At 34.4% G+C, this 26,938-nt stretch overlaps 1 protein-coding gene across 1 annotated transcript; it reads left to right on the forward strand.

Moving 5' to 3' along the window:
• The first annotated feature begins 171 nt into the window (after positions 1-171).
• On the forward strand, positions 172-26,722 carry TMTC3 (transmembrane O-mannosyltransferase targeting cadherins 3). The gene is made up of 14 exons (XM_084506247.1): positions 172-288; positions 861-1,077; positions 2,935-3,153; positions 6,550-6,649; positions 7,301-7,416; positions 8,962-9,134; positions 10,010-10,262; positions 15,722-15,870; positions 19,076-19,196; positions 19,798-19,909; positions 20,704-20,807; positions 21,927-22,096; positions 22,913-23,139; positions 24,610-26,722. Exons 2-14 carry the CDS (start codon positions 889-891, stop codon positions 25,428-25,430), a joined length of 2,754 nt encoding a protein of 917 aa, XP_084362373.1. The 5' UTR covers positions 172-288; positions 861-888; the 3' UTR covers positions 25,431-26,722.
• Positions 26,723-26,938: the final 216 nt, after the last annotated feature.

Genomic DNA, 26,938 nt, shown 5'->3' on the forward strand with positions numbered 1-26,938 from the left:
CAACCTGATACATAGTAACATGAACTTTTGACCTGGCCACCTATGTATTATTTATGAAATAGTCATAAAATTGCTATTTAATAATTTATAGAGATTTGGAAGTTCATACAAGATAGGGTAAAATAATATAAGGTTTATTTGTGCTGTTTTCTTGACATGCTATTTTTCTTGAGACGGGACTCTCATGAACATTTGTTGACATCAGTGCAATGGACAGAGCTGAGGAAAAAATGACCTTCTTGTGAACTTTTACAAAGAATGCAAAAGAGCAAAGTGTGAGCTTCAATGGTAAGTTTAACTTTTTAATATCAGTAATATCCTTTTTTACCTGTTCTTGCTCTACAAGTTTCCTGTTTGTTCTTCGGAATGTTTTGAAAATTGTTTTTGTTAATGAATTTTGAAAGGTTTTGTGAGAAACACCTTTCAACCTAAAATAATTAACACATTTTTGGTCCTTTTTAAAACCTCATTCTCTGAGTTGTCAGCATGTTAATTTACTCAGGATTCTAGAGCTCTTAATTTTCACAGTTCTCCAATTTGTAGCATTCACTTGAACTGCATGACTATCTGCTACAAATCACATCACAAGTCATCTTCAGTTTCACTTCTTTATTAGTAAAATGTGAAATGCAATAGACAGTATCCACTTTTTGAGGGCTTTTTATGGCGTGAAACTCTTTAATGAAAGTAATTCTTTTAACCACTTAATTGTCTAAAAAATGAATAAGATGTGAGGAAAGCTTTCTCTGTTACTGATACATAGTGCCATTATCTTATATCAGAAGTCTTAATTTGATTTTATTTATCAAGTTCAGTTTTTAATCAATAAAACCATTCAAGTTTCTTTCTATTTATTTCAGCTGTTGCCCATGAAAGCTCATAGGGAAGATGGCTGACGTAAGCCTGAAGGAAGTGGCACTAATAGTTGGTGTGGTGGCAGCCTGCTACTGGAACAGTCTCTTCTGCGGCTTTGTTTTTGATGATGTTTCAGCAATTTTGGACAACAAAGATTTACATCCTTCTACTCCATTAAAAAATCTGTTTCAGAATGACTTCTGGGGTACTCCAATGTCTGAGGTAAACTGTCTGTAGAACACTTGGAGGAATGGGGAAAAAATTACAGTCAGCTTTTTTTTTTTTTTTTTTTTCCCCATACTGTGGTTTTAATAGAATACTTTGTTTCTGATGAAATTTGGTAATGTTAGTATTTTATACTGCCAGATCAGGAACAGATGTATTATTTTGTTCAGTAAAAGAACTTGTAAGAAAATCATATATCACGCTTCAAGACTCTGTGTGTTATCTAGTTCCAATACAGAAATTGGAAAAATCTACTATTTTCCCTTCTCCTCCTGAAAAACTAGACGTTGACATACAATAGTATTTATTTCTAATTTTAGTCCGGAAGGAAAGATAATTCACTTAAACAACAACTCTAAGAGTTGGAGGATAGGGATTGAAACCGTTGAATTTATTTCAATAAGTATCTTTTATGTGAATTCAGAGCTTTTGGTTTATGTTGAGTCACTACATTTTTATCTGAAAAGCTGCAGTTGATTAAATGTCATACAACAGCAATGTGGCTACAGAATTTATATAAAGTCACACATGGTGCCATCGATGAACAAATTAAAAAAATGTCATGAGTTTTTTGCTTATCAAAGCATACCACCTTGTAATCTTCATTTTTTTTCATGTCTGTAATACACAGAGTTAGTTCGTTGTGGGATACTAATTGTTAGCTCTACAAATAAATAGACTTGGATATGGTTATATGAAAATTATGTATAAGAAAAGCTTACAGATTCTTTCAGATGCCATCTAGTTCAGTACTCATCCAGAGTATATGAGTTCCTAAACTAATAAAATCATAGAACAGCTCGGGTTGGAAGGGACCTCAAAGATCATCTAGTTCCAACCCCCCTTCCATAAGCAGGGATGCCACCCACTAGAACAGGTTGCCCAAAGCCCCATCCAACCTGGCCTCAAAGACCTACAGGGATGGGGCATCCACAGCTTCTCTGGGCAACCTGTACCAGTGCCTCACCACCCTCTAAGGGAAGAATTTCCTCATAACATCTAATCTAAATCTCCCTCTTATAGTTTAAAACCATTTCCCCCTTGGCCTGCTGTTATCTGCCTGAGCAAAAAGTTGCTCTCCATTTTTCTTATAGATATTGAAAGGCTGCAATAAGGTCACCCCAGAGCCTTGTCTTCTCCAGGCTGAACAACCCCACCTCTCTCAGCCTTTCTTCATAGGAGAGGTGCTCCAGCTGTCTGATCGTCTTCATGGCCCTCCTCTGGATCTGCTCTAACAAGTTCTCATTTTTGTTGTGCTGGGGGCTCCAGACCTGGATGCAGCACTCCAAGTGGAGCCTCACAAGGGCAGAGCAGAGGGGGACAATCACCTCCCTTGACCTGCTGGCCACTCCTCTGTTGATGCAGCCAAGGCTGCACTTGGCCTTCTGGGCTGCAAGCACTCACTGCTGGCTCACGCCAACCTTTTTGTCCATCAGAATCCCCAAGTGTTAAGGTTTTAAAAAGGCTTATGAAGGGAGTAACTGGCAACATAGACACATTGACTGGTAGACATGTTGCAAATATGTAGATAATAGTGCACAAAGTTTTTCTAAGAATATTAATCTAAAACATGAAATGTCAAATTGATCAAAACACTTGAATAATACATCAATACTACACGTAAGTTGGAAAAAGTCATAACTCACTTCTTTGTTTCAGCAACTTACTTGAAATTGAGTTTTCATTTAATTCACTAGGCTTTGTTAGTATTACTGATTTTCAGGTTTTTATTTTGAAGATATATGTCTGAGAACAGTGGAGGGAAATCTTGAAGGCACAGATCTTTAGAAAGATATTTTGGAGTAGAAGTACCTTTATAGTACAGTAGTGACTGATTTATCTGTTTCCTTTTAGGAGAGGAGTCATAAATCTTACCGGCCACTCACAGTTCTCACATTTCGTTTAAACTACCTGTTCAGCGAGTTAAATGCAGTTTCTTACCACTTCCTAAATCTCATCTTTCATGGGGTGGTTTGTGTAGTCTTCCTCAAGGTCTGTAAGCTTTTTCTGGACAACAGGAGTAGTGTTGTTGCATCCTTGCTCTTTGCAGTGCACCCAATACATACTGAAGCGGTAGGTAAAGTTGTTGTGCTAAACTTGTTCAAGTTTTGTTTGTTTGTTTTTTAACCCTAGATGTCATATTTTGTGTTTATCTTTCTGTATTGGAACTCCAAATGTGTGATTTTTTTTCTTATGTGTACCGTTTACTTTGCCGTTTGCAAGGAGTGGTTAAGGTGTCTGACTTTAATGCTGAGTTGTTTGTTGTTCCGTACAGCTAATGAAAAGTAAGGAAATGTTCATTTAGTTGTTTGATAACTTTAATCTCTGTCACTGACATTTCACTTTTATGATGACTATCTTATCTTGCATGGATGCTCCATCTAGCATTGCATAAGTACTATGAACATCTCTTAATTTATTTTCATGAATTCAGTTTATTTCCTAAACACTTTCTTCTAGTTAATCACAGTCTGTTCTGTCCTCCTTTTTGTCATTTTATCTATCCCAGCAGGACTCTTTCTAGGATTGTTATTACTATACTACATTCAATCTAGCGACTTAGTGTCTTTGTTTGAACCTGTAATTGAAAGTATATGATATAAGAAAAAAGAAATACATATGTCTCTCAGCTTTCCATTGATTCTTAAGGGGTGTTTCTCAGCTATGAAACACTCCCAGAGTTCTAATCACTGTTTCATGTTCTCTTAAGACAGAAATTCCTCTCAGTAGCAATTTAGAAGCCTGAATTTATGTATTTTGAGCAAATCTTTATGGGTAGTAAGTTCATAAGGCTTATAATTGGCTGCTGTCTGAGCTACTAATTTCTTTTATGTAAGAAGGTAGTATAATGTTTAAAATTGCAAGAGATTTGCAATTTTGCCTAAAAAATTGCCTAAGAATTTTTGCTTGCTTTTGTGCTCAAAAACAGAAAAAAAAAATATTGGGGGAAGGATGAGTTTTATTTGTTAATTTCACTAATTTTTCTGTTTCTTTAAAAACATGTGCTTTAAGTTTCAAAGTTTGGCTTTGTCTGTTTGTAGCAAATGTGACAGCATCTTTGCAGGAATGCCTTACATTACTGGTTTGTGGCTTAGTGATAAATTTATAACTTCTTTCATTCTGTGATCTATGAATTTCAGTATTCTTTATCTTGCTTAAACTGTCAGTTTCCATATAACAGTAACGTGGCTGCTTCTAGTACTGTACAATAGTTATCAAGAATTTGTACAAATCCTGTGAAACATTGTTCAATGAAAGTTTATTATGTAAGGCATTGTATTAGAAAGTTATGAAGTACAGTTATGAAGCAAAAGCATTTGGTAGTGTATGCAATCCTTGATATCAGCCGCATGAGGGCACTTTAAGCCTACGCAATTACTAGAACTTGATTCTGTACTTAAAACTGAGGTTTAAATGCAGTTAGTTGTAACTGAATTCCCCTGCTGTTTTAGTTAGATATGTAAAAATATGTTTCTTCCTTCTCCCCATATATTTCAAAGTAAGCCTTCTGATTTTGAGACATACTATCCTTTCAAGTGTTTGCATGGAGAATTCCATGTAACAAGCAACCAAGAAGGGTTTCTTATAGTTGAAAGTTGGCATGTTCATAAAGAAACAAGGTAATAAAAAGCTATATTTTAGAAGCTTGGACTTGGGTGCCAACAAACTTATTCAGAGTTTAATAAGAACTTCAGAACAGGTCTCATTCTTTGTTTTCATAGAATTTGATGATACCACTTGTTTCTTTTGATATTTGAAATGTATCTGAATTGAATACCTTCAGTTTAGTGTCCTACTTATTATTACTCCCCTGTAAAAGAGTTTGAGATAGTAGATACAATACATACAAATTTCAAACTTTTACCTGCCTGGTGATAAATGGATTTCTGCTGAAAAAACTAACAGAGCAGGATAAATAGAGGACAAATTTTCTGCTCGACTTCAGAGAGAAACTAGACTCCTGAGAAGGTAATATATCATTTTATGAGGGGAAAAAATTTGAAGAAACTGGTTGAATAACAGCATCATAGTCTCATTTGTCCTTGTCTCTGGAATTCCAGTTCAGTCATTCTAGTTCCACTCAGTCTATGCTAGTTTGCTACTGTTCTGTCCAGAGGCATGCTGACCACATAGACAGCTCATGGGATGTCAACTAACCTTGTAAATGCTGGAATTTTCTTTTTTTTAAAGTCATCTTTGTATCCAGAAATTGCCTCTCTTTTGTGGGCTGAGGACTGTGGAAGCATACCAGCACATTTGCTTTACCTGCGATCTAAGTTCTCCTTAATATCTGCTTTAATGCAGGATAATTTTGTGATACAGATACATTTTGTGATACAGGAATATTTGAATCCGCTGAGAAATCTTAAGATATTTTTGAAATAAATGCCTCTGTACTACCCAAAATGCAAACACAGTCACTGATGCCATATCAGTTGTGGAATATGATTTGTATCTGTGCCTCTTTCAGTGAGTCCTTTGTTAAACTTAAGTTAATCCCAACAGAGGCACCAGAGAATGATTTAAAAATCAGAATTAAATAGTTTTTTTAACACTGTGACCTTGGATATTGAGTTACTTTCCCTTTATGCTGTGCTTGATCAATCATGCTTGTCTAAGAATGTACCTAGCACTAAAAATTTTAAGCACAGTCGGGATGGCTGAGGGTCAGACGTCAGCATCAGCACAATTACATGGTGAGCTGTAAGGTTTTCTTAGCCAAATATGGTTGTCTACCTTGGTTTAGTATGCCGCTTTCAACCAGTTTACTCAAAAAAAAAAAAAAAAAAAAAAAAGAAAACTGGATGCAATTAGAGACGTTACAGAAGAGGGCAAATTAGGAGGAAAGACAGTCCTAAATGGTGCTATGGTCAGGTAGGAATAGTGACTACTGCAGTAGGTATTAACACGGTGACCTGTCTTTCATCCATGGCTGTTGGTTGCAGCATAGATTTAAAAGGAAGCAGGGGAGAATGAGGAAAACATGCAAGTTCTACAATGGAAACACAGAAATTAATCTGTGTTTCACTGGGGATTCTGAAAAAAACCTTCTGCATTTAGGTGTGAACAAAAATAACCACTATAGTTTCTGTATGCCACTGTCTTCAGGATCTGTATGTAAGACGGACCTTGTCGCATTCACTTACAGCTTTTATTGAAGAAAACTAGTTTCTTTGAAGTATTATTAAGAAAGTTATTTTTCTGCCCAATTCTTAAGTACTAATTTCAGCTGTTACTGGAGATAAGACAATACAGCTTTTCTGAGTTGTCTCATTAATGGTGGTGCTATGGATATCATAGTCTTGTTTTCAGCACTGATTGAACTGAAAGCAGTCTTACTCATTATACTTTTTTGCTAGTTTACAGACTGTTTATGCATATCCTGTTAGTATATTGGTCATGTGCTCGTTTTGTGTTAGAATAATCACTAAAGGAATAATATTGTGTGTTTTTTTCTTCTTCTTTCAGGTAACTGGAGTTGTGGGCAGAGCAGAGCTTCTATCATCCATCTTTTTTCTAGCTGCCTTTTTATCATATACTAAATCTAAAGGGCCAGATAATACCATAGGTAAATGACTGACAAATATACGTAACTTAATTTCTGTATCAGGGATAATAGAGCTCTAAAATGGTAATGTGGATACACATTATTCAACAAGTGTGTACAAAAAAAAATTCATCCCCAAGATTGCCCCTATAGTTGCACTTCTCAATCATAAATTGCCTTTTATTTTCTTTAATGCTTAAGCAGGTTTTCAGTTTTGTTAAACCTAGAGTTTGCTAATGACAAGGGGATTCTTGCAGTAACTCTCATTGATGCAAGTAAGTGGAAACATGCTGAGATGCCTCAGTAAGCTGTAGAATTTCAGTACAGATGTAGGAAGTGGCCTGTTTTTCAAAGGCAGTTTGACTTTTGACTGCCTTTAAAAGATACATTTGAAAAGGTATTCTGGTGAGTTGGGAAAGATTGGGTTTTGCTTTCCTAAGAGGAGGAGGCAGTTTTAAAACTCCTAACTTGTGAATTAATGTCTGTAGAGTAAGACTGAGAATTTGTAATAACAAATGGCACATTAAGTAGGCTTATAGGGTGTGTCCAAATGGCACATTTCTAGATCGTGTTCAGACATAGAGTCAATTTTCACCTCTTAGGTAAAATTCCTTTATTAAGCTTTTGTGTTGTAAGATGAAACATTTTCAATAGTGTCTTCTTGATTTGCAGTGTGGACTCCAATTGCAGTGACTGTGTTTCTAGTAGCTGTTGCAACATTGTGTAAAGAGCAAGGAATAACGGTGGTGGGGATATGCTGTGTGTATGAAGTATTTATTGCACAAGGGGTAAGATGTCATTGAAATTTAAATTTGATTTCTTCTTGAATTTCTCTAAAGAGCTATCAAATACTTGAAAGCATGATATTTCAACACTGACTTCGTCAATTTAGGCTAATTCTATAGTTCTGTTAATGTTTTGAGGTGTTCTTTTGACTCAGTTGGTGTTTAAAATACATGGATCATGGGGAGGGAAGCAAATGTCTTCTAAGTTGTCTTTTACACACCGTGCAGAGATACTGCCAAATCTACTTGATGAAGAGTCAACATCTCTTAATGAAAACCAAACGTTTTAGTTGGTTTAGGTTTGCAAAGACTAGCATGTAACAGTCTTGACTGAAGTCTGAGGTGCAGAAAGAGGGGGTGTTGGTTGTTTTTAAATCCTTCAGGAAAAATAGAGAACATACGATCTACAATCACATTTCATTATTTGCTTATGAATAACCAGATGTTCTGGAGTAGCCATATTTAAGTAATACTTTGATGAAACTTGTTTCTCTAAGAATACTTTTAATTTCTAATCTGATAGGGTTCATCTCGAGCATTCAGAAGTTCCTATTAGCTTTTGTTTGACAATTTTCCTGCAGTGAAATATTTTTTAGCTTTTTAATAGTCAAACCATATGCAATTTAAAGGGGTATAGTTGCATGTACTAAGATCATCTTTCTAATTTACCACTCCTTAATTATTTGAGGGAATATTTTGTAAAAGCTACAACAGTAAAAGCTGAAGTATATGCCAAGGCAGACTTAAAGGCTAAAAAGTCAAAATCACATTTCTGTGCTTGAAGGAATATGTTTGTAATTATTGACTAGGCCTTATATGCCTAGTCAATAAATGTAATTTTCAAACTAGATTTCTAAGGAAGAACTTCAAACCACTACTTCTCTTCCAGTAACTTTTAATATGATCCTCAATTAAAGCCTTTAAAAGTTCATGTAAGTCAGTTGAGTTGAAAAGAAAAAATCCAGATTTGGACTTGAACTGAGTTTGACTGTTTTTCAAAAGCCTATCAATCCCTGTATTTTAGTCAGACGGTATATGTGAAGCAGTAAGTCATCTGTAACACAAGACATGAAGACATAAGAAAAGAAGTCAGCACACAGGAAATAAATTAGGGTACATAACGTGCAAGATCATAATGTTCATGCGGCAAGGACAGATGGGTTACTGCAGTAGAGACATAAAATAGAAACCCTGGGCTAATAAAGAAATAAATTGTATTTCTACTGTACCTTGATATTTTGTTCATGAGACAGGTTTTCAAAGCAACTGATAATTCTAAAAAAATAAAAAATAAATTATTTGAACTCTGTCTGAAGATGGTACACATTTTTTCATCTGTCTGAAAATTTGGCACTATACTATGCGTTAGCAATAATACTTAGATAGAATTATTTTTATTAGAATGGTGGACTTTAGGGACAGGCATATGAAACCTAATTAAGAAACTATTTGGAGCATGCATTTACAGAAAAACAAGATTAAAAAAAAATACCTTATATTTACCTCAGTTAATGAATACACTTGTTAAAAACACCTTTTTCTTTGCAGTATACCTTGCCAGTGCTGTTGGACACAGCTGTTCAGATTCTTCAAGGGAAGGGCAGTATTCCTTTTTCCATGCTCCAAACGCTGTTGAAGCTCATAGTACTAATGTTCAGTACACTGCTGCTTGTTGTTGTCAGAGTCCAGGTTATCCAGTCTCAACTTCCAGTGTTTACAAGGTAATAGGAAAACGTCTCTTATTTACAGATACTGATACATAAGATATGGCTTAACAATGTCTGAATAAAATGGCCAAAGATACATTACCTGAAGAGTCTAAGTTATTTCCCTATTGTAGAATTGCTGTACAATTCTACAATTTTTGTCAAATTGTTAACTGGTATATTTGAGTACGTGTTGACACAAATATCCAATGTACTAAGGTATCTGAGTATGCATTAATTTAAAAAAAAAAAAACACTTTTGGTTGTTAATTGACTCTAATAATCCAAAATTAAGTTTTACTACGGAAGTATTTTTTTATTGGCTGTATGTTTGAACCTTGGCTGAGTACTTCAGAACATTAACAAGTTTTTCCTTGTCTACATATGAATAATTTCTTTGGTTTTAGACATGCATTATGCAGAAAGCATGCTTAACTTCAGATACAGTGCCTGAGGATAAATGTACATGAGTACTGGTAGAACTGAAAAACTGCAATTTAATGTTCTAAAAAGTAAAGTAATATAAAAATACAACAATCAAATGTTTTTCCCTGAAAGATCAGGCAAATTTTTAAAAACATAACAAGGACTATTGAACCCAACACCAGGAGGAGTAGTGTAAATCACTGTTGAAACATGATGATTATATCTCAAACAAGTTCTTTAAAGAATCTTGGAGGAGATTCTGTCCTGGGCTAAAATACATCATTATGTGTGGTTCCCAAATTGTGTGGTTCCTGACAAATGCAGGAAAATTAGGATATTGTACATGGCTGTAATTGGCAGTTCTAGCTATGAATCTAAAAACTACTTGCATCTGGTCATACAGTCAATGAAGACCATAACTTGTTTTCATTAAAAGCTCCTTTTTCTCCTTTATTTTGCTTTAGGTTTGATAACCCAGCTGCTGTAAGTCCATCTCCAGCAAGGCAGCTGACTTTCAACTACCTCCTCCCTGTAAATGCTTGGCTTCTTCTCAACCCCTCAGAGTTATGCTGTGACTGGACAATGGGAACTATTCCACTCGTGGAGTCTTTGTTAGATGTTAGAAATGTTGCCACCCTTATATTCTTTTGCTTTCTGGGATCTTTGGTTGTCTTCAGTCTCCGATATCCCGGGGATTCCTCCAAGACTGTACTGATGGTATGAATGATGCATGTTTCATATTCATTTTTGTTCCGCTCTCCCCAAGAATATAACTGTCTCAGGATGTTTGATCACATGCCTAGTCCGTGGTAACCCAGTCATGCATCTTCTCTTGGGCTAAAATGAATACGTAAGAAAAGAGAAAAATCATTGTAGCCATAAACCTGTTAAACTGCAGTTAAGTATGTTTACTCTGTCAGGGATGAGATGTAGATAAAGAGATGAGATGAGAATAAGTATGGCTATTGTTATTTATTTTCCAACTGCATTGTAGCCAATCTCAAGTTTTCAGAACTTGGACAGCAAACTGGGGTTTTCAGTAGAACTTAAATTTGAGGATAAGAATGCATTTCCATCCTTCAAACTCTACTTAAACGTCAGTAATTATTTTACATGTTTAGCAAGGAAATTGATTTTTTTCTGATATAAAAGGACATATTTTGGCATTTAGGTATGTAAGTTTCCCCCCCTTTTTCCCCTTTTATAATGAAGGCACTTGTCTGTAGTCTCTTCTGTATGCTAAGGCAAAACTACGTTTTGTCAGCTATGAAATCACTTCCTGGTTTTTACTAGTATACAACTTTAAAATTGAAATGGATATTTTGGAGGAAATGGAAAGGAGCTAGTGTTTTTCATCCAAAAAGACCTTCTTGATTGTGGCTATTGAAAAAAAAATCACAAGGTGAATGATTAACTGATACTATGTTTCTCATTAAGTCAGTGGTGCAGTTATGCCTGCAACAAATCTACAAGTATAAATCTGAGCTTGCCTCAGAAATACCATGCGTTTTTTTTAAATATATAACTCTAGCCAACGGAAGTTTCAGATGGGTGGGAATATTTATGCACAATTTAAAGCTATGAATTTCTTTGCTAATCAGCAGACCAACTTGGATACATTTCAAAGAGACCTAATATTACAGTTCTGACTAATACATTTTATTTTTTTTGTCTTGTCATGGAGTAAGGCAGATTGTTTCACTAGAAAATTCATGAAAATAAATGATCTGTATTATATCTGGTGAAGCTTCTAGTCCTTAATTTGGAAACAGCATACGAACAAAAGAAACTTAGCTTATTTGTATAATAAATGTGGAAGATGACATACCCAGAAAAGCAGTTTAATGCTATTGGACAATATGTATTTCAAAACTAAACGTTGTGTTTAAAAAAAATAGTTCTATAGTACTTAAATATAAATAAGTAGTTTAATCTTCCTTTTTATAGAAGCTGAAACATTTTTTATCCAGCGTACTGAAAGTAGTGGAAATGTGTATGGGGAGCAGTACACCCTTTTTCACGACTGCTCTTGAACTTTATTTCCCAACCCTTTCCTTTACTTCCTAACTCATAAAGTTCAAAAGAGAAAAGGGTTAATGTTTTCAACATTAGTTTTTGTTCAAGGGCATTTTTTTCTTATTATTCCAAGTGGTTTTTATAGCAAGGGTCTTTTGAGTTCATTCAGCTGAACCTGTGATCTACAGTGTAGCTTAAACACAGTGTAATCACTGTTGAACAAAAGTTATTTTTGTTTCATATATACCTTTATTGTGTATATAACCTTCTGTAGGATGTGGATTTTTTGCAGACGTATCTAAATGCCTGAAAGCTAATCTGTTAGATGAGAATGCAATATAAAATATTGAAAATGAATTGTTATAACTTGCAACAGCACTGTAGGCCAAAAGCCGTTTCTGCCTACCAGTAAACCATTAATGTCTTGATGTAGACAGGATATTGTGTCATGGGAGAGAGAGGGAGAGAACAGTTTCTTCACTGGGGCTTCTTAGTTTCTCTTGTTAGAGAGATCATAGTATAATCTTTAAAATGAAGAAATTGAATCTTCGTTTAGTGAAACCCACTTACACAGTTTATGGCAATTTTCCAGATAACTATGTTGAAATACTGTTTTTTTTTTTAACTTTTTTTTTTTTTTTCCACACTTGGTTCTCAGTTCTTCCAATAAAAGCCTGAATTTGTGCTAGTCAAAATAAATTAGTTCTCTGCCAGGTACAAATTTTAGTTGTCTGCATGGATGCCACCTAGTATGCCTAGATGCCTAGTAAACCTAGATGCCACCTGTGTTTTCAGCACAGCATTATTGAGAGCATGACTGTTCACACTGATTTTGAACTCTTAATGAGCATCACTCTGAAGGAGTCTTAAAGGGCTTTGTAAAGCGCTTCTGCCTTTAGAAATCTCTAGCATGTTTTGGCTCTTACATTAGCCCCATGAAACCCTCAGGTCTCATGCTGAAGACTGAACTAAAGGAAAACTCTCAAGTTATTTTTGTTCATGATATCATGAACAGTACAACTTCAAACCTGCTGCAGAAATAAAGATTTTTATTTGTACTTTGCAAATCAAATGCGAAGGAGATGGATCCAAAATGCAAAAGAGAAGGGAGGCTGCAAGTTTGTCTTAACATGTCTTTCTGTATTTGCTGACGTGGATTTGAATGTGTGTGCTGGGGGACAAGACAGAAAAATAGATTCCTTCTCCCACTTCCACAAGTGACAGTAGACATTCCACGGTTCTCCACAAGACATCCCACAGGGTGAACTCATTAATGAGAGAGGGAAAAGTTGAAGGACCCATTTTCAGCCAGCATCTGTTTGATACAAATCATCTCCACAAAGTATAACTCAGGTAAGTGGATACATTGTGTTCTACTTTGTCATATTTTAGTTTTGCTATAGGTTCATAAATTGCCTTTTTGAAATAACAGAATTGGGAGAGGATAAAACAGATTAATTGCTTCTTCAAAGTAGCCAATTTATTTTACCAACTGACAATATTAAACTAACAGAAAATGGGATTGTGTATTATAAATCAGAATGCATGCTTTGGCAGGTTGATGTCGTTATGCTGCTTGAAATAATCAATTATTTTGACGTTAATGAAGGATGTGCCCTAGAAACAATGTATGAAGAATTAAATTCTCTTGTATTTTGTGTTTACTTTATCCCTTTGAGCAGTCAGAAAACTTGACTATCAGGCTAAGTGACCTTTTTAAATAATTTACGATATAAATATTGAAAATGTTTAGTACAATGAATAGTACAGATTTAGAATTACTTTGGCTTTTCCCTAAGTTTCCGAATCAGGCTGTGATCATGGCTTTTGTTTTCTAAATTAAATCTTTTGGGTCAGACAGTTCTTTGTTGGCTGGCAAAATTTTAATACAAACCTTTTATCTCTGTTGATACTTAAGTGTCCCAAACGAGTGCTTTACCATCCTTTCTCAGCCCTCGTTTATGATGAGACAGCACTCCATGCTACTCAGCCACTAAACTTGGTGTTTTTTTACTGTGCAAATGTCAGGAGCAGACAGGTATCCTTAAGCTTCTTAGAGAAAGTTTTTGCATTTTTGCATTTTTAAGTGACTAGTGTTAAAGTGATTTTTAAGTACCCAGACATCAGTACTTCTGAACTTTTCAGTATTTATTTCCGTACGTCCTGTACTTGCATCTCAGGTTTTCAAGTGTTTCCTTGTGAACTTTTTGAATGGTCATCTAGCAGTTCACTTACTTTTTATAGTTTACGGTCATATTTTAGAGTTCTGTCACATGCTTTTTCCTGCCTGCATACTGTGAATGTTTCTGTCTCTTTTATGTTTTTCAGTTGCCTTGACGGGGCTATTTTTCAACTGAGCTTTGCACCCACTGAAAGTTCATGATAAAGAGAGCAAATGAACAGAAGAGAACAAATTTTTATCTGCACTGGCACTTTGAGTCTGTCACTTGAGAAATTGTATTTGAAGGACAATAGACAGGAGAGGCAAAGAGACCGAAAGAAGTTGAGCAAAATCTTGTGTAACATTTTGCCATCAAAAAAAGTGCAGAGAGCTAAATAAACCATGCCAAAAACCTTGGATTCATGGACAGTCCTTTTTATTAGGTGTCACTTAAGCATATGTACAAACCTTACACATTTGAAAGTTTACTTTAGTGTGAATAACTTTTAAGTAAAAGATCTGCAAAACAGCACTTTTTTTGGTAAAGCACACTTGGAACTTGCTTTGTAGATTCACTTTTGTAGTATTGCTTGTGTTTAGCTACTGGAAACAGTGAAATACAGAATGACAGTAACCCTCACTTCCCCCAAAAAAATATGAAGACATTTCCTGTAACTGGGTGAAAGAGTGTTACAGAAGACTGGCTTGGGGATAGCATGATGGATTCCTTCATTTCAGAGTGAATTACAAAAATCTATATTAAAGTTTCATGGTGGAATTTTTACTTCTCGATGAGATAGGTTGGGAGGTGCTCTGTAAGGAGCATATACTATAAAAATGTAAAGGATAAAGGTAGAGGAATGTGAAATGACATTAAATACAATTTTCTCCTCAAGTAATCAATATATTCTCTACGTATTATGCTTGTAATTTCTTTAAGACTCAATTATTTATTTTTCCTGTAGCTTAATGAATTGCTGTGGACCACTTGATCCATGTTAATGATCCATACGCCAAGTGCATACTCTTGGCTCCATGAAAAACGAGATAACCTTTAATCAGTGTGGCATTTTTATATGTGAAATCCTAGATTCTTTCATACTGGATGTGTTGACTGTTTTAACATATGAAAAACAGTTCTCCTTACCTAGACAGATGATGACAACCTGTTGTATATCAAATTTCAAAAAAAAATCCTTTTTACTATATTCAAATAAATATTATATTTTTGTAGGGGGGTTGTTTTGTTTTTATTTTGTAACTTGGAGACCATATATTTAGAATTAATTATTTAATATTATTTAATTATTTAATAATAGAAATAGTTTATTTGTAATTATTGGTCACGTCCAATTTGTTTGTAGCAGATGACTTTCTGTCTTTTAATGTCTCCCCCAGGCATGCACCTTTTTGTTAAGATGTCTGTCAGAAACCTTAGAGCTCCAAATAAGGCAGTTGATAAGTTCATTGTCATTTTCGGTATTTTGGGGTGCCTGTAGTATAGTATCTAAACGTGGATGTTAATTCAGTGGTTGCTTCTGATTTTTATTACTCAGATTTGTAACGGAGATTAAAAATAGAATCAATTGTAAAATGAATTTGTTTACATCATATAATTGTTAATTATTATGAAAGACAGTCTCCAAGGTTTTAGGTCTGCCGTGTTTTTGTATGTGGAGCTCTTATTAAAACACTGGTTTGAATTTGACCTTTGATCCTAGCATTCTGTCATACAGCTGCTCTTTTCTGTAGTATGGAAAGCCAGTTACACTAGGCTGCATAAGAAAGTGTCATTTGTAGGGTCTAACTTGCCATACTCATAGTGGTCTCAATGTAAAACAGATCTTAATACATTAAAAAAAAAAAAAAAAAAAAAAGACATAGATCTACCATGTATGTCAGACTTTGTTTTTTGCTTTTGTAATTGCTTCATAATTTGTTGAGTACAGTCTGTCACTGCCTAATCTTGCTTACTAAATAATTTGCGTTTCTTTTCTAGGCACTCTGCTTAATAGTGCTACCCTTCATTCCTGCATCAAACCTCTTTTTTCCTGTTGGATTTGTAGTAGCAGAACGTGTGTTATATGTTCCTAGCATGGGATTCTGCATTTTAGTAGCACATGGATGGAAGAAATTATCAAATAAAAGGTACAGTAAGTTTATCTGTAACTCATTTCTCCTAATTTAATAGAAGACAAGGATATTTATAACTGCGGGCTTTCCCTAATAGAGCTTTAACCAGTGTGAACGTATGACGTTGCAGGTCCTGTTCTGCATCAAGTTCTTACTGAATGCGGAGTGGTGACCAAGAGTAACTGTTTGGCAGTTCCATGGTGTGAGCAAATGACAGCAAGGAACTTAGGAGACCAGTGGATATTTTTTAATTTATAAACAGACATGCACCATCAGCAGCATTGCTTTGAAAATGTAGTACAATGGCTGCTCTTCTTGTACAGGAATTTAGTGCTGGTTTAGGGGATAGACATTTACTAAGTAGATTATTAGGAAAAAACATTTTCATGTCAGCAAATACTTTGAATTAAATTTACCCATATGTATGTTGGGTGCAGTCAGAAGGTCAGCATTGTGAGTTAGTCTTCTGATTAAGTACTCTTAATTATTTAAAAATTAGTTGTGATTTAGCTTAATGCTACAAACAAGGTAGACTAGAAGTTACTTTTAGCTGTGCTGTGTGTGAAGTGAGTTCCATAGTATTGTAACAGATAACTTCAATCTTTTCAGTCTGTGCCACAGTCTTTTGAAGCATCAGTGTTGTGAGGTGAAAGGATAATATATTTAATTTATACAAGCTAGTATTTTAGGTTAAAATATTTTGCTGAAGATCACTGATTTCTTTGAAATTTTTGTGACATCATTAATCAAATTTTATTATGAGTTCATGGCCCTTAAGATTTTTTAGTTGATAGCAGTTTGCCATCTTAGGTCAAACCATTTTACCAAATAGAATTTTTTTTTTTGTAATTATTTTGGAGCAATCAGTTTAAAATTTGGTTGAGCTTGTATTTGGAGAGAGAACCAAATTGTAAGAAAACGGTAAACATTACAGAACCTTTGTTTCACAAATTACATATTTTTGCATTTTGACTTCTATTACAGCAACTGAATGAATAGGAGTACAGGAGGAGTTTTAAATCTGATGGAGAGGGGAGATACCTTAGTGCTTTGATCCTTTGCCTCTTAAGAAAAATACTCCTTAAGATACTAAATACTGAGATTCTTCCCCTACATCTCCAATTGTTGTTGTTAGTCTGAGGGTATTCGGAGATTCATTTAAATGCAAACACTGCAAAACATATTTTTCAATACCTTTGACACCAAACACTTCAGAATGCAACGTAGCTTTTGTTACACATCACTACAAAATGGACTGCCTAGTCTCTCTTTTGTAAATAAACATGGTATTTTCTGTTTTAAATCATTTTTAAGTATTCGGCAAAAAAAAGAATCTTGTCTAGATATGATTTGAACTTCATTCAAAGGTGACTGACTAAGGTTTTTGTAATGCATGTATATCAGTCTACAGCATGTGAAAATATCTTCATTACTGATAAAATTTTCAGAGTTTAAGTGCTAAGAATGTACATCAGAACTGTTCAGTATTTGTTTAAGTAAAGAATGATGTAGATAAGAATTTCTCCTTTGAGATTTCTGCTCTAAATGCATATTTTGCATGGACCTTAGGTTTTCTAGGGTCTTGTACGTTGTAAATGCTTCTCCCTGAGCTGGATGCTCTACCCTTTTTACCCTAGTGCCATCCTTCTGCTCATCTGGACAAACTGAAAGGCAGCTGATCCCAGTCTGTGTTGTCTGCTGTCATTAGAAGTGAGGCCTTGCAAAATAACTTGTGCTAACTGGTGCTGCCAAAGCTGACAGCACTGGAAAAGGAGAAATCGGTGATACCCTGTGGGAGTGAGGAGAAAGTATTATCACAAATCCCACTACGAAGTGGCAAAAATAGAAGTGTGACAGAAAGCAAGGATCTAGGAGAGGACAGATAGGGAGGAAAATTAGGCAGCAGTGTGGCTTACTACAAAAATATTGCAAGTCAGTGCTCTAAAAAGTCTCACTATGTGGAATAGGCTCCTTGCTTGCTTTAGTAAAATTGAAAGGGGGGGGGGCTTTTTCATGAGCCTGGTGGGGATATGGATTATTGCATGTCTCAGTTCTCACCAGCTGCTTTATGGTGTTGGAATTCCTCTCAGTTCTGCTGCTCTACTTTTTAATTTATTTTAAAGCAAAACACAAGAACCACCACCAACAAAAACAAGCACAGTCCTGCATGTGCAGCATTTTGTATATGAGGGGAAAAGTTTCTGTTTTTTCTGTTAAACCCCTCTGGAGTACACAGGGTGTGAACAGCTAAACCAAGAAATAGCTGGCAAAGGTGGATAGCTATGTCTGCTTCAGAATGATATTTTTAAAGCTTTTTAACAAAGTCATGTTCATAATTGCAGGAAGACTACTAGGTCTTTAGTGTGTTTTTTCACATATAGATCTGAATTCAGAGACCAAATGGTCAGTCTGTTAAAGTTTGTTTTATATCTGGTGTAGTTAAACCAAGCGATGTTCAAACTCCAGAAAATAAAATGCAAAAAATCTAGAAGGTTGTTGCTGACAAGCTGGCCATAGAGCATGATTTGTGCTCCTGATTTGTAGCTTTTAAAATAAAATATAAGCTAAATAAAATATCAAATATAAAATAAAATATATAAAATATAAGGCACTGAACCTTTCTCCTACTAAGGTACTACCATTGCATTGTGTTTACTTAGGAGCATTGGGTGATCTCCACAGCAGACCTCTCTGATAAGAGGTATGCTACAGTGTGGGAAAGGTTGGTTATGTGTTTAGTAAAGAATGTGTGCAGAATCACCTGATACTAAATAAAAGGATAGGATGACATGTTAGTTTTTCTTGTTTCATTTTTGTAAGCTATTACATGTTATACAGTGTTTTGAAGAACCTCACTGTTGGACGTAGTGATCATGTTCTTTGTCTAAGATTACAGATAAGGTCTGAAAACCAAAAGTACAGTTTTCCTACATTTTTGTTTCACATTATATTATGTGGATTGCATTTGTTTTTATTAAGCAGATTGCAGAGTGATAAAAAAAATAGCGGGTAAATAACTTGAAGTCAGATATTAGATTCCTTTTAAATTTTGTACTGCTACAATTAATGTTCAGGCAAATTAGAATATACCATTCACAAATATGTTTTGCAGTTTTTTTACCTCCTAGGATAGGAGATATTTTATTTAGTATAAATAAGAATTGTTTGCATGCTTTTAACAAATCTTTATTTTTTATTTATTTTTTTTTTAATTTAATAGTGTACTAAGAAAAATTTCTTGGGTTTGTTTGGCTGTGGTACTATTCACGCACGCCTTAAAAACACTGCACAGAAACTGGGACTGGGAATCAGAATACACATTGTTTATGTCAGCTTTAAAGGTACTGTATCTTATTTGAAAGGGATAATGGAAATTGTGTTGCTGTTCTAAAAAAAGTTGACTGCATTAGAGCATGATAAGAGTGAAGAGAAATTATGCTTGTTTTGCCACTTTTATTTCTATGTTGACAGTATCTAATTAGTAGCTTTTGGGAATGCTTTAAAAGCAGTGTGATGCACACATGGGAATTCATGCACAAGAAACAAGAATTTTTTCTTAATGTGTTAAAACAGTTGAATGTATTCTCTTAACTGGAGGTAAACACAATATGTTTGAATACAAAATCTACAAAAGGTTTGCATAAAATAGTTTCTTTAAATGTACATATGGCATGATATAATAGTTTGAACAACCATCTATCCATTTTCCAATAATTACATTTTAAAATCCCTAGAATTTTTCGGTACTAATGACTAAAATAAATGGATGTTGAGCAGGAAGTTCTATGTAATTATTCTGTATGTGCTGTTTTGTTGTTCTTTATACATAGCAGCTTGATCTTTCATATGTTTTGTGTTTTTCCAACTTCAAGATTTAGTTGCAAGAAAATCAAATGCAGCTGAATATGTTATATATTGATATATTTTTGTTGTTGTTTTTAGGTGAATAAGAACAACGCAAAACTATGGAACAATGTGGGGCATGCCTTAGAAAATGAAAAGAATTTTGAAAGAGCTTTGCAATTCTTCATACAAGCCACCCAAGTGCAACCAGGTAAAACCTTTGACTAGCTGCCACTGAATGGCTTCTCACTGCTCCTAATACGTCAGGATGCTTAGCTTACTTAACAAAAATTACCTGTTTTTTACCAACTGAACAGCAAACAAGGCCAGTTAAGTGATACATAGTTTTTCAGTGTGATATTGATGAGTTAGTATTACAAGTTAATAAGCTCCTCGCCCAAAAAGTCCTCAGTGGAAATTTAGAAAATGTATAGAAATTCTATATATATCTATATGTATCTATAGAAAGATGAATATACTTTTCATTTAAAGCCATTATTTCAGTTCATTCAAAAATAACATTATCCAACCTCTAATTCCTTTTGAAGTATAATTATTATTATTATTTAATTTTCTTATTTAATACTACGGAAGAGTACGAAAAAGATATATAGGATGTATCCAAGAGCACATTTATTCTCTTTTGCATACTGTTGCAAAAGAGTTTCTTGGTAGTACTGGACAACCTTTCCTTTTTCTTTTTAGAAACCTAGTAAACAACTTTCAATTCATGTGCCTCTACTATAGCAAGAGCTTAAAGACATATACATAGAAAATTTACCTATAATTTTTGACCTTATCCCAAGTAACTTTATAACACATCTTTTGGTTTACGATTAAATTATTAGCTTCATAATTCGGGTGAAAAATAATTTAAATTGTTTTGTGGGTTTTTTTTGCTAGTCTTTATGCAGTACCTGTATTTAATGCTGCTCTCAAACATAGATATTTTTTGTGATACTCAGTGCATGAAGTATTTGAAGTTTCACTCTTTTCTTTGTTAAGATGATATTGGTGCCCACATGAATGTAGGAAGAACTTACAAAAACTTAAACAAAACTAAAGAAGCCGAAGAATCATATATGATTGCTAAATCATTGATGCCACAGGTAATTAGAAACTACCACCATAGGAGGGAACATTTTCAGACCTTACATCCTTGATACAACTTTCTTATTTTTTTGTTGAAGCTGCATGTTGCTATATGCTCCCCCACCCCCAAACTATGTCTTAAAAGAAAAGGTGATATACAATCATAGCACTTTAAAAAATGCTAACTTGGACCTTCTTTGTTAAAAAATATTTTAAGTTACTTTTTATATTGTTTTAGATTTTTTTATGGCTCAAATTGAGGATACAAAATAAGCAAGTTGCAAATGTGCACTTACAGTTTCTAATCACAGTGGGTTTACTTTAATGTCCAGCTAATTGATAATGATTAGTTTCTGAGGCCACAGGAGGTCTGAAATGCAGTGTTGGAGGTCGGAGAAGGCAGTTGGCAGCCGCAACAAAAAAAAATCTTTGAAAATATTTCTAAAAAACTGTCCTCTGTTACCTTTACCATTTGTAAAATTATATTTATACATAGTAAGTATTACTTCAGCTGTTTAAAAGAAGAGGAATATTTTTGGGGCAAGGTAACAAATGTTAAGGGCAAAATGAGACTGACAAGAAAAATCAGTAGTCCCTTGAGTATAACATTAAAAAGCTTGCACCATGAAACAGCATGAAGATTCTGGTAGACAGTACGTTGGTTTTAATGCCATATATTTTCATCTTTCATGTAAATTTTTCATCTGCTGTGTAAGTGGATGGTAAAATTGTACTTACACTGAGCTGAAAGGTTTAAAAAAAAAAAGGATTGTCTGATAGAATGTCATTTTAGGCTTTAAGAAATACTCTTTGTATGAATGTGGAAAGTTTTACAAGATCTGGATGGTTGTTAATGGCCATTTGCATGAGCCAAGTTAAGTACTAACAGAGCTTAATTGGTAACTTTTGTACCCCATTTAAGGTAATGTTCCACGTGTTCATAGAATAAAGAAGACAAAATATTATGTTATGTTTTTTTTCTTGGAGAAAGAGCTGCTGTTTATAATTGTTAAGTGACTGTAGACTGTCCAGTAGTACCCTAAAACAAATGCAGCAGGCTGAAGAGTAGTTCTGTACTGATTGTCTTTCATATTTTTACTCTTTTTTTTTTTTGGTACATACATTCTTTCTGGCAGATTATTCCAGGTAAAAAGTATGCAGCAAGAGTTGCTCCTAACCACCTGAATGTTTATATTAATCTTGCAAACTTAATTCGAGCAAATGAATCTCGCCTTGAAGAAGCAGATCAATTATATCGACAAGCAATTAGTATGAGGCCAGATTTCAAGCAGGCTTACATCAGCAGGTATTTTCTAATTTTAGAGATACATATTCTTGAATGTACATTTGGGTATTTGCAGTGCTGTGAACACTGTTTAGTTCATACAATTGCATTAGCTTCTGGAATTGATTTACTTTCAAATAAGATGATGAAAATTTGGGGCAATAATAAATTATTTATGACAAGTCTTGTTTTTATACATTCCTACTTCAAACAGTGTTTCCACATATGCTGTGTATTTGAACATTGTATAGGAAGACGCCTCCATTAGACATCTTTATGAATAACAAACTCAGATTTCTAATCTCCTTGTTTAGTTTTGAACTAAAAAACTACTGATTACTCCGAATCATGGAGTTTTTCTTTATTCTTTTGTTGAAAATGGTTCAGAAAAAGCAAGAAATGGGAAGCACATAAACGGGAGGCTAAATGACTGTGGGTTTTGAGGCTTCTGTCCACCGTTTTGTTAATTGTGATTCTTCCTGGGACTTAGGGATGTGCAGAGGTGTATAGACTCCAGCTTTTGCAGTGTCACACAGCCAATATCAGGAGTCCTTGATAACAGTCCTGTATGTGGGTTCTTTTGTTCTGCTTATACATCATCTGTATGTAAACTTCTCAGAGCTGAAAGCTTTGGGGAATGGTATACAATCAAAATCTTGTGCTTTCTTGTGTTTTTTTAAAAAAAAAAACAAACCTACCATTACTAGTATTTCACATCACCTTTCTATAGGAAGATTAATTTCTTTAAAAAAAAAAAAAAAAAGGCAGAAAAAATGTTAATTATTTTTGTACTTACATGAATAAAAATTGCTGAAGATTAAATTTATTCTTTAACAGGGGAGAATTACTTTTAAAAATGAACAAGCCTCTGAAAGCTAAGGAAGCTTACCTTAGAGCTCTAGAACTAGACAGAACCAATGCAGACCTGTGGTACAACTTGGCAATTGTTTACATTGAACTGAAAGATCCAACAGAAGCCCTGAAGAATTTTAACCGAGCACTAGAACTCAACCCAACACATAAATTAGCATTGTTCAACTCAGCCCTGCTAATGCAGGAATCTGGTATGTTAGTTACTCCTTAAATAAATATTATGTATTTACAGGATGCATATCACCTCTTTTTTTAATGAACTGGTTTATTTTTGAAAAGTGAAAATTTGTAGCATCAAAGAAACTGTTTTTTGTAATAGTTGTCTTTGTCATTTATTGGTAGTGTTTGGAATTTATGCAAAGTGTACATACACCATAGCTGATTAGCACCTTTAAAACTATTTTACAATAGAACATCTTATATATATAAAAAATAGTGTTACACAAAACTCTTCTTCAAAATTGTACCTATAAAATGAAATAGTGAAGTATGTATAATACTAATGTTTTGCATGTATATTGATTTCGTCCTTTCCTCATTGATTAAAAATCATCGACTTCTGTGGGTTTTAAGTCTAGTCTTGGGAAATGTAAATGTTTTCAGTTTCCTCTGAAATATTTCTGATTAGTATGATTCAAGCTGAATTTTCATGAGTTTGATTTTATATGTTTAGCTTCTGTCTGTATGGGTAAATATGGCTGTCACCATACAAAAGCTGTCGCAAAACGTAATTAGGAAGTGACAAGTAAGGTTTGTTTCCCTTTTTCTTAGGGGTAATTTACCATCCCAACAAGAGATAATAGAGTTGATTGGAGCTGATCCAAATGGATTGTTCTTGTTCTTCATCTCTTTCCAAATTAGGTAGTACAAGAAACACCTCGTTTCTTGTCTGAAGTAGCACAAGGGGCTTCAAATGAGCAGAAGTGTTAGTTGTCTAGTTTTGAGTAACCCATACTAGAAGAAGGTACAGGCAGGAAGGTGGAAGGAGGAGGTTAAAATCAGCTCCTTAATCCCCCATCCTTCAGTAAGTCTATGCCTGGAATTCTTTATTAAAATATATTCACTGAAATATTAACTAAAGTAGCACAGACTACAAGCTAGGATTCCTGCTATTATCAGACAAGATTATTTTTATACTTTTTAAACAATCTGATGCAAAACAAAATGAGTTGCAGATTTTGTTTTGACATGATAAGGTATTATAGCCTGGCTAAATCAGACATCACCCTATGTAATCTCTTATCAGTATTCTTTTCAATATGTCTTTAACAAAATGAAGTCTTCTGGTTGCTTCTATGAGAGGTGATTTGTCAGAACTGACAACTTCTCTGCATTCCAGTTGCTCACTCATACATGAAAATAACCCCTGTTAAACTTGTAGAGACACCTTTTGTATCTGTTGTACCGAATCTAAATATAATTTAACAGATAATAGGATAATGATGCTAACTTTGGCGACAAGTCAGCTGTAAGTAGTTTTGTCCTGTAAAGGATGTAAATGTCATTTACTTTTGCTGTTACGCTGCACAAATAAAAAGTAATATTTTAAACCCTTTTAACTTTCACAGAAGTTACATTTTAATTTGTGTAAGAATTAGCATTTTACTGGCCTGGCCTAAAAATACTTCAGTATAAATCTAAATGCATTTTTTCTCATTTAGGTGATGCTCGGCTTAGACCTGAAGCTAAACAAAGACTGTTAAATTATGTGAAAGAAGAACCACAGGACGCAAATGGCTACTTCAATTTGGGTATGCTGGCAATGGATGACAAAAAAGATGCGGAGGCAGAGGCATGGATGAAGAAAGCCATAAGGTTACAGCCAAACTTCCGAAGTGCTTTGTTCAATTTGGCATTGCTTTATTCTCAGACATCAAAAGAATTGATGGCTTTGCCTGTCCTGGAAGACCTACTGAAATACTATCCTGATCATACCAAAGGTCTCATTTTGAAAGGAGATATCCTTATGAACCAGAAGAAAGATATAGTTGGAGCAAAACAGTGCTTTGAAAAAATTTTGGAACTGGATCCCAACAATGTACAAGGAAAACATAATCTTTGTGTAGTTTACTTTGAAGAACGAGACTTAATAAAAGCAGAAAAATGTTTGGTTGAAACTCTAGCTCTGGCACCTCATGAGGAGTATATTCAACGTCATCTGAACATAGTTAGAAGTAAAATTGCATCACTTAGTGTTACAGAACAGTCATCGCTTCTGGCAGATGGGACTGCAACTACTGCTGCAGAAGAAAAAAAAAAATCATTTCAAAATTTGAAAGAAGTAAAAAATGAGCAGAAAACCTCCCAAACGACAGCTGATAACAAAAAAGGGCAATCAAAAAATAAGAAACGAACAGAGAAAAACCATATGGAAGAAGAGACTCCCAAAAAATCTACAAAAGAAATCAAAGATATTGAGAAAAAGAGAGTTGCTGCTTTGAAAAGACTAGAAGAGATTGAACGTATATTAAATGGTGAATAGTCTTTATCATGTCACAGAAGAGTACGGGAGGAGTACTATTTTTAGGTGTTTAATGTGGCCCAACTGGAAGATGGTTTCAGTGCTTTGGACATATAAAAAATGTTGACTTCATATCATTTGGCAAGCAGTGAAAGTCATTACAATGCTTTATGTGAGAACTACAAATTAAATATGATGTGGGGTATGGATGGGGATTAAAGGGTAACGGGTTGAGAATAATCTTAAATGCAGAATCTTAATTGAGAAAATAGTACTCAAAAATCATTGTAAGTCAGGGATATTCAGGAAGGTTACTTTCAAGGAATCCTTGAAAAAAATGAGTGGTGAACTGATAGGATAAGCCAGACACTGCTGCTTTTCCACATAAAAATCTGTTTGGGTTAATGTTTTCTACATTTCCATTTTACACATCAACAGTTTAAATCTTTCTAGACCTTTGTTTGCTCTACGTGGAAAAGCATTTTTCTTTGTGCTATTTGTTTAGAGAGCTTATCAAAGTCAGTAAAATGCCACTGGTTGTTGTATGTATGTGTTAGACCATAGGATGATGCAGCAGCACACTAAAATTTTCAATTGTGTTCTAAATAAGGAATGATACGATAACCTTTTAATTGTTCTTTACTTACAATGCTAATGGTTTGTACTGTTTTACCGAATAGAAATCTTATGGTGCTTGTAAGACCTTTAGTCTATGCTTTACTTTTAAAGAAAACGTGTTTTTTCTTCAGCTATCAAACATCTGGTTGTTTTTTAAAGTATATATATGGGGGAAAGAAACAAAAAACATGTTTTTTCACTCTTTCCCCGGTTCATTGAATGCTGACAAATGCACTTTTGGTACAGCAACCAATATGCTATGCAGTAGTCCTTGTCAACTTTGTATGGATGACTGTGGATTGACTCTTTTGTCTGGGAAATTCTTCTTTGTTTATAGTAAATCGGCTTCATTGTTGGAACACTATTTTAAGTCTCATGACTTTTCACAACATTGATTTAAGCAGTGATTGCTTAGAACAATGTGATAATAATTAAGCCACTGAATTTTAGAAACGTTTAACACAAGGAAATGTGGATAGTGTGCTTCCAAATACTAAGTTCTGTTGTTTTGATACTTTGTTATGGGTGTGTGGTTTTTATTAAATATTTATTTCGACTACTAAAATATTCCCATTTACACTTATCCACTAATGCATAATTTTTATTTCCTACATGAAATTATTTGTATTTTCAGTGTTGCTTTTACCCTTGTGCTATGCATATATTTTTGTTTAAATATATTACCTATTACTGAAGTATGATGACTCCCTTAATTATGAGAAAGAATAGAAGAGCTGGGTGGAGAAAGAAGTATAAGAGATGGGTTCCTTAATAACTTAATCATTAAATCTAACTCTTACTCTCCATGTTTTATCTTATTTCACGATGTAGAAGTATTCCTTAGCAACCCTGTTTAACCATAGTCTTTTCTGTAACTGCTCAGCTTTCTGCCTCTGGCAGTAATCCAGCTG

Source organism: Aythya ferina (genome assembly GCF_964211825.1).
Source record: "Aythya ferina genome assembly, chromosome: 1".
Classification (NCBI taxonomy): domain Eukaryota; kingdom Metazoa; phylum Chordata; class Aves; order Anseriformes; family Anatidae; genus Aythya; species Aythya ferina.

What these genes read in the sequence shown, in the direction of transcription:
- TMTC3 (XM_084506247.1), top strand. Translation starts at nt 889, where the DNA reads ATGGCTGACGTAAGCCTGAAGGAAGTGGCACTAATAGTTGGTGTGGTG. An exon ending in AGCCACCCAAGTGCAACCAG is followed by an intron (nt 19,910 to 20,703) that starts GTAAAACCTTTG and finishes TTCTTTGTTAAG; the next exon opens with ATGATATTGGTGCCCACATG. An exon ending in AAGCAGGCTTACATCAGCAG is followed by an intron (nt 22,097 to 22,912) that starts GTATTTTCTAAT and finishes ATTCTTTAACAG; the next exon opens with GGGAGAATTACTTTTAAAAA.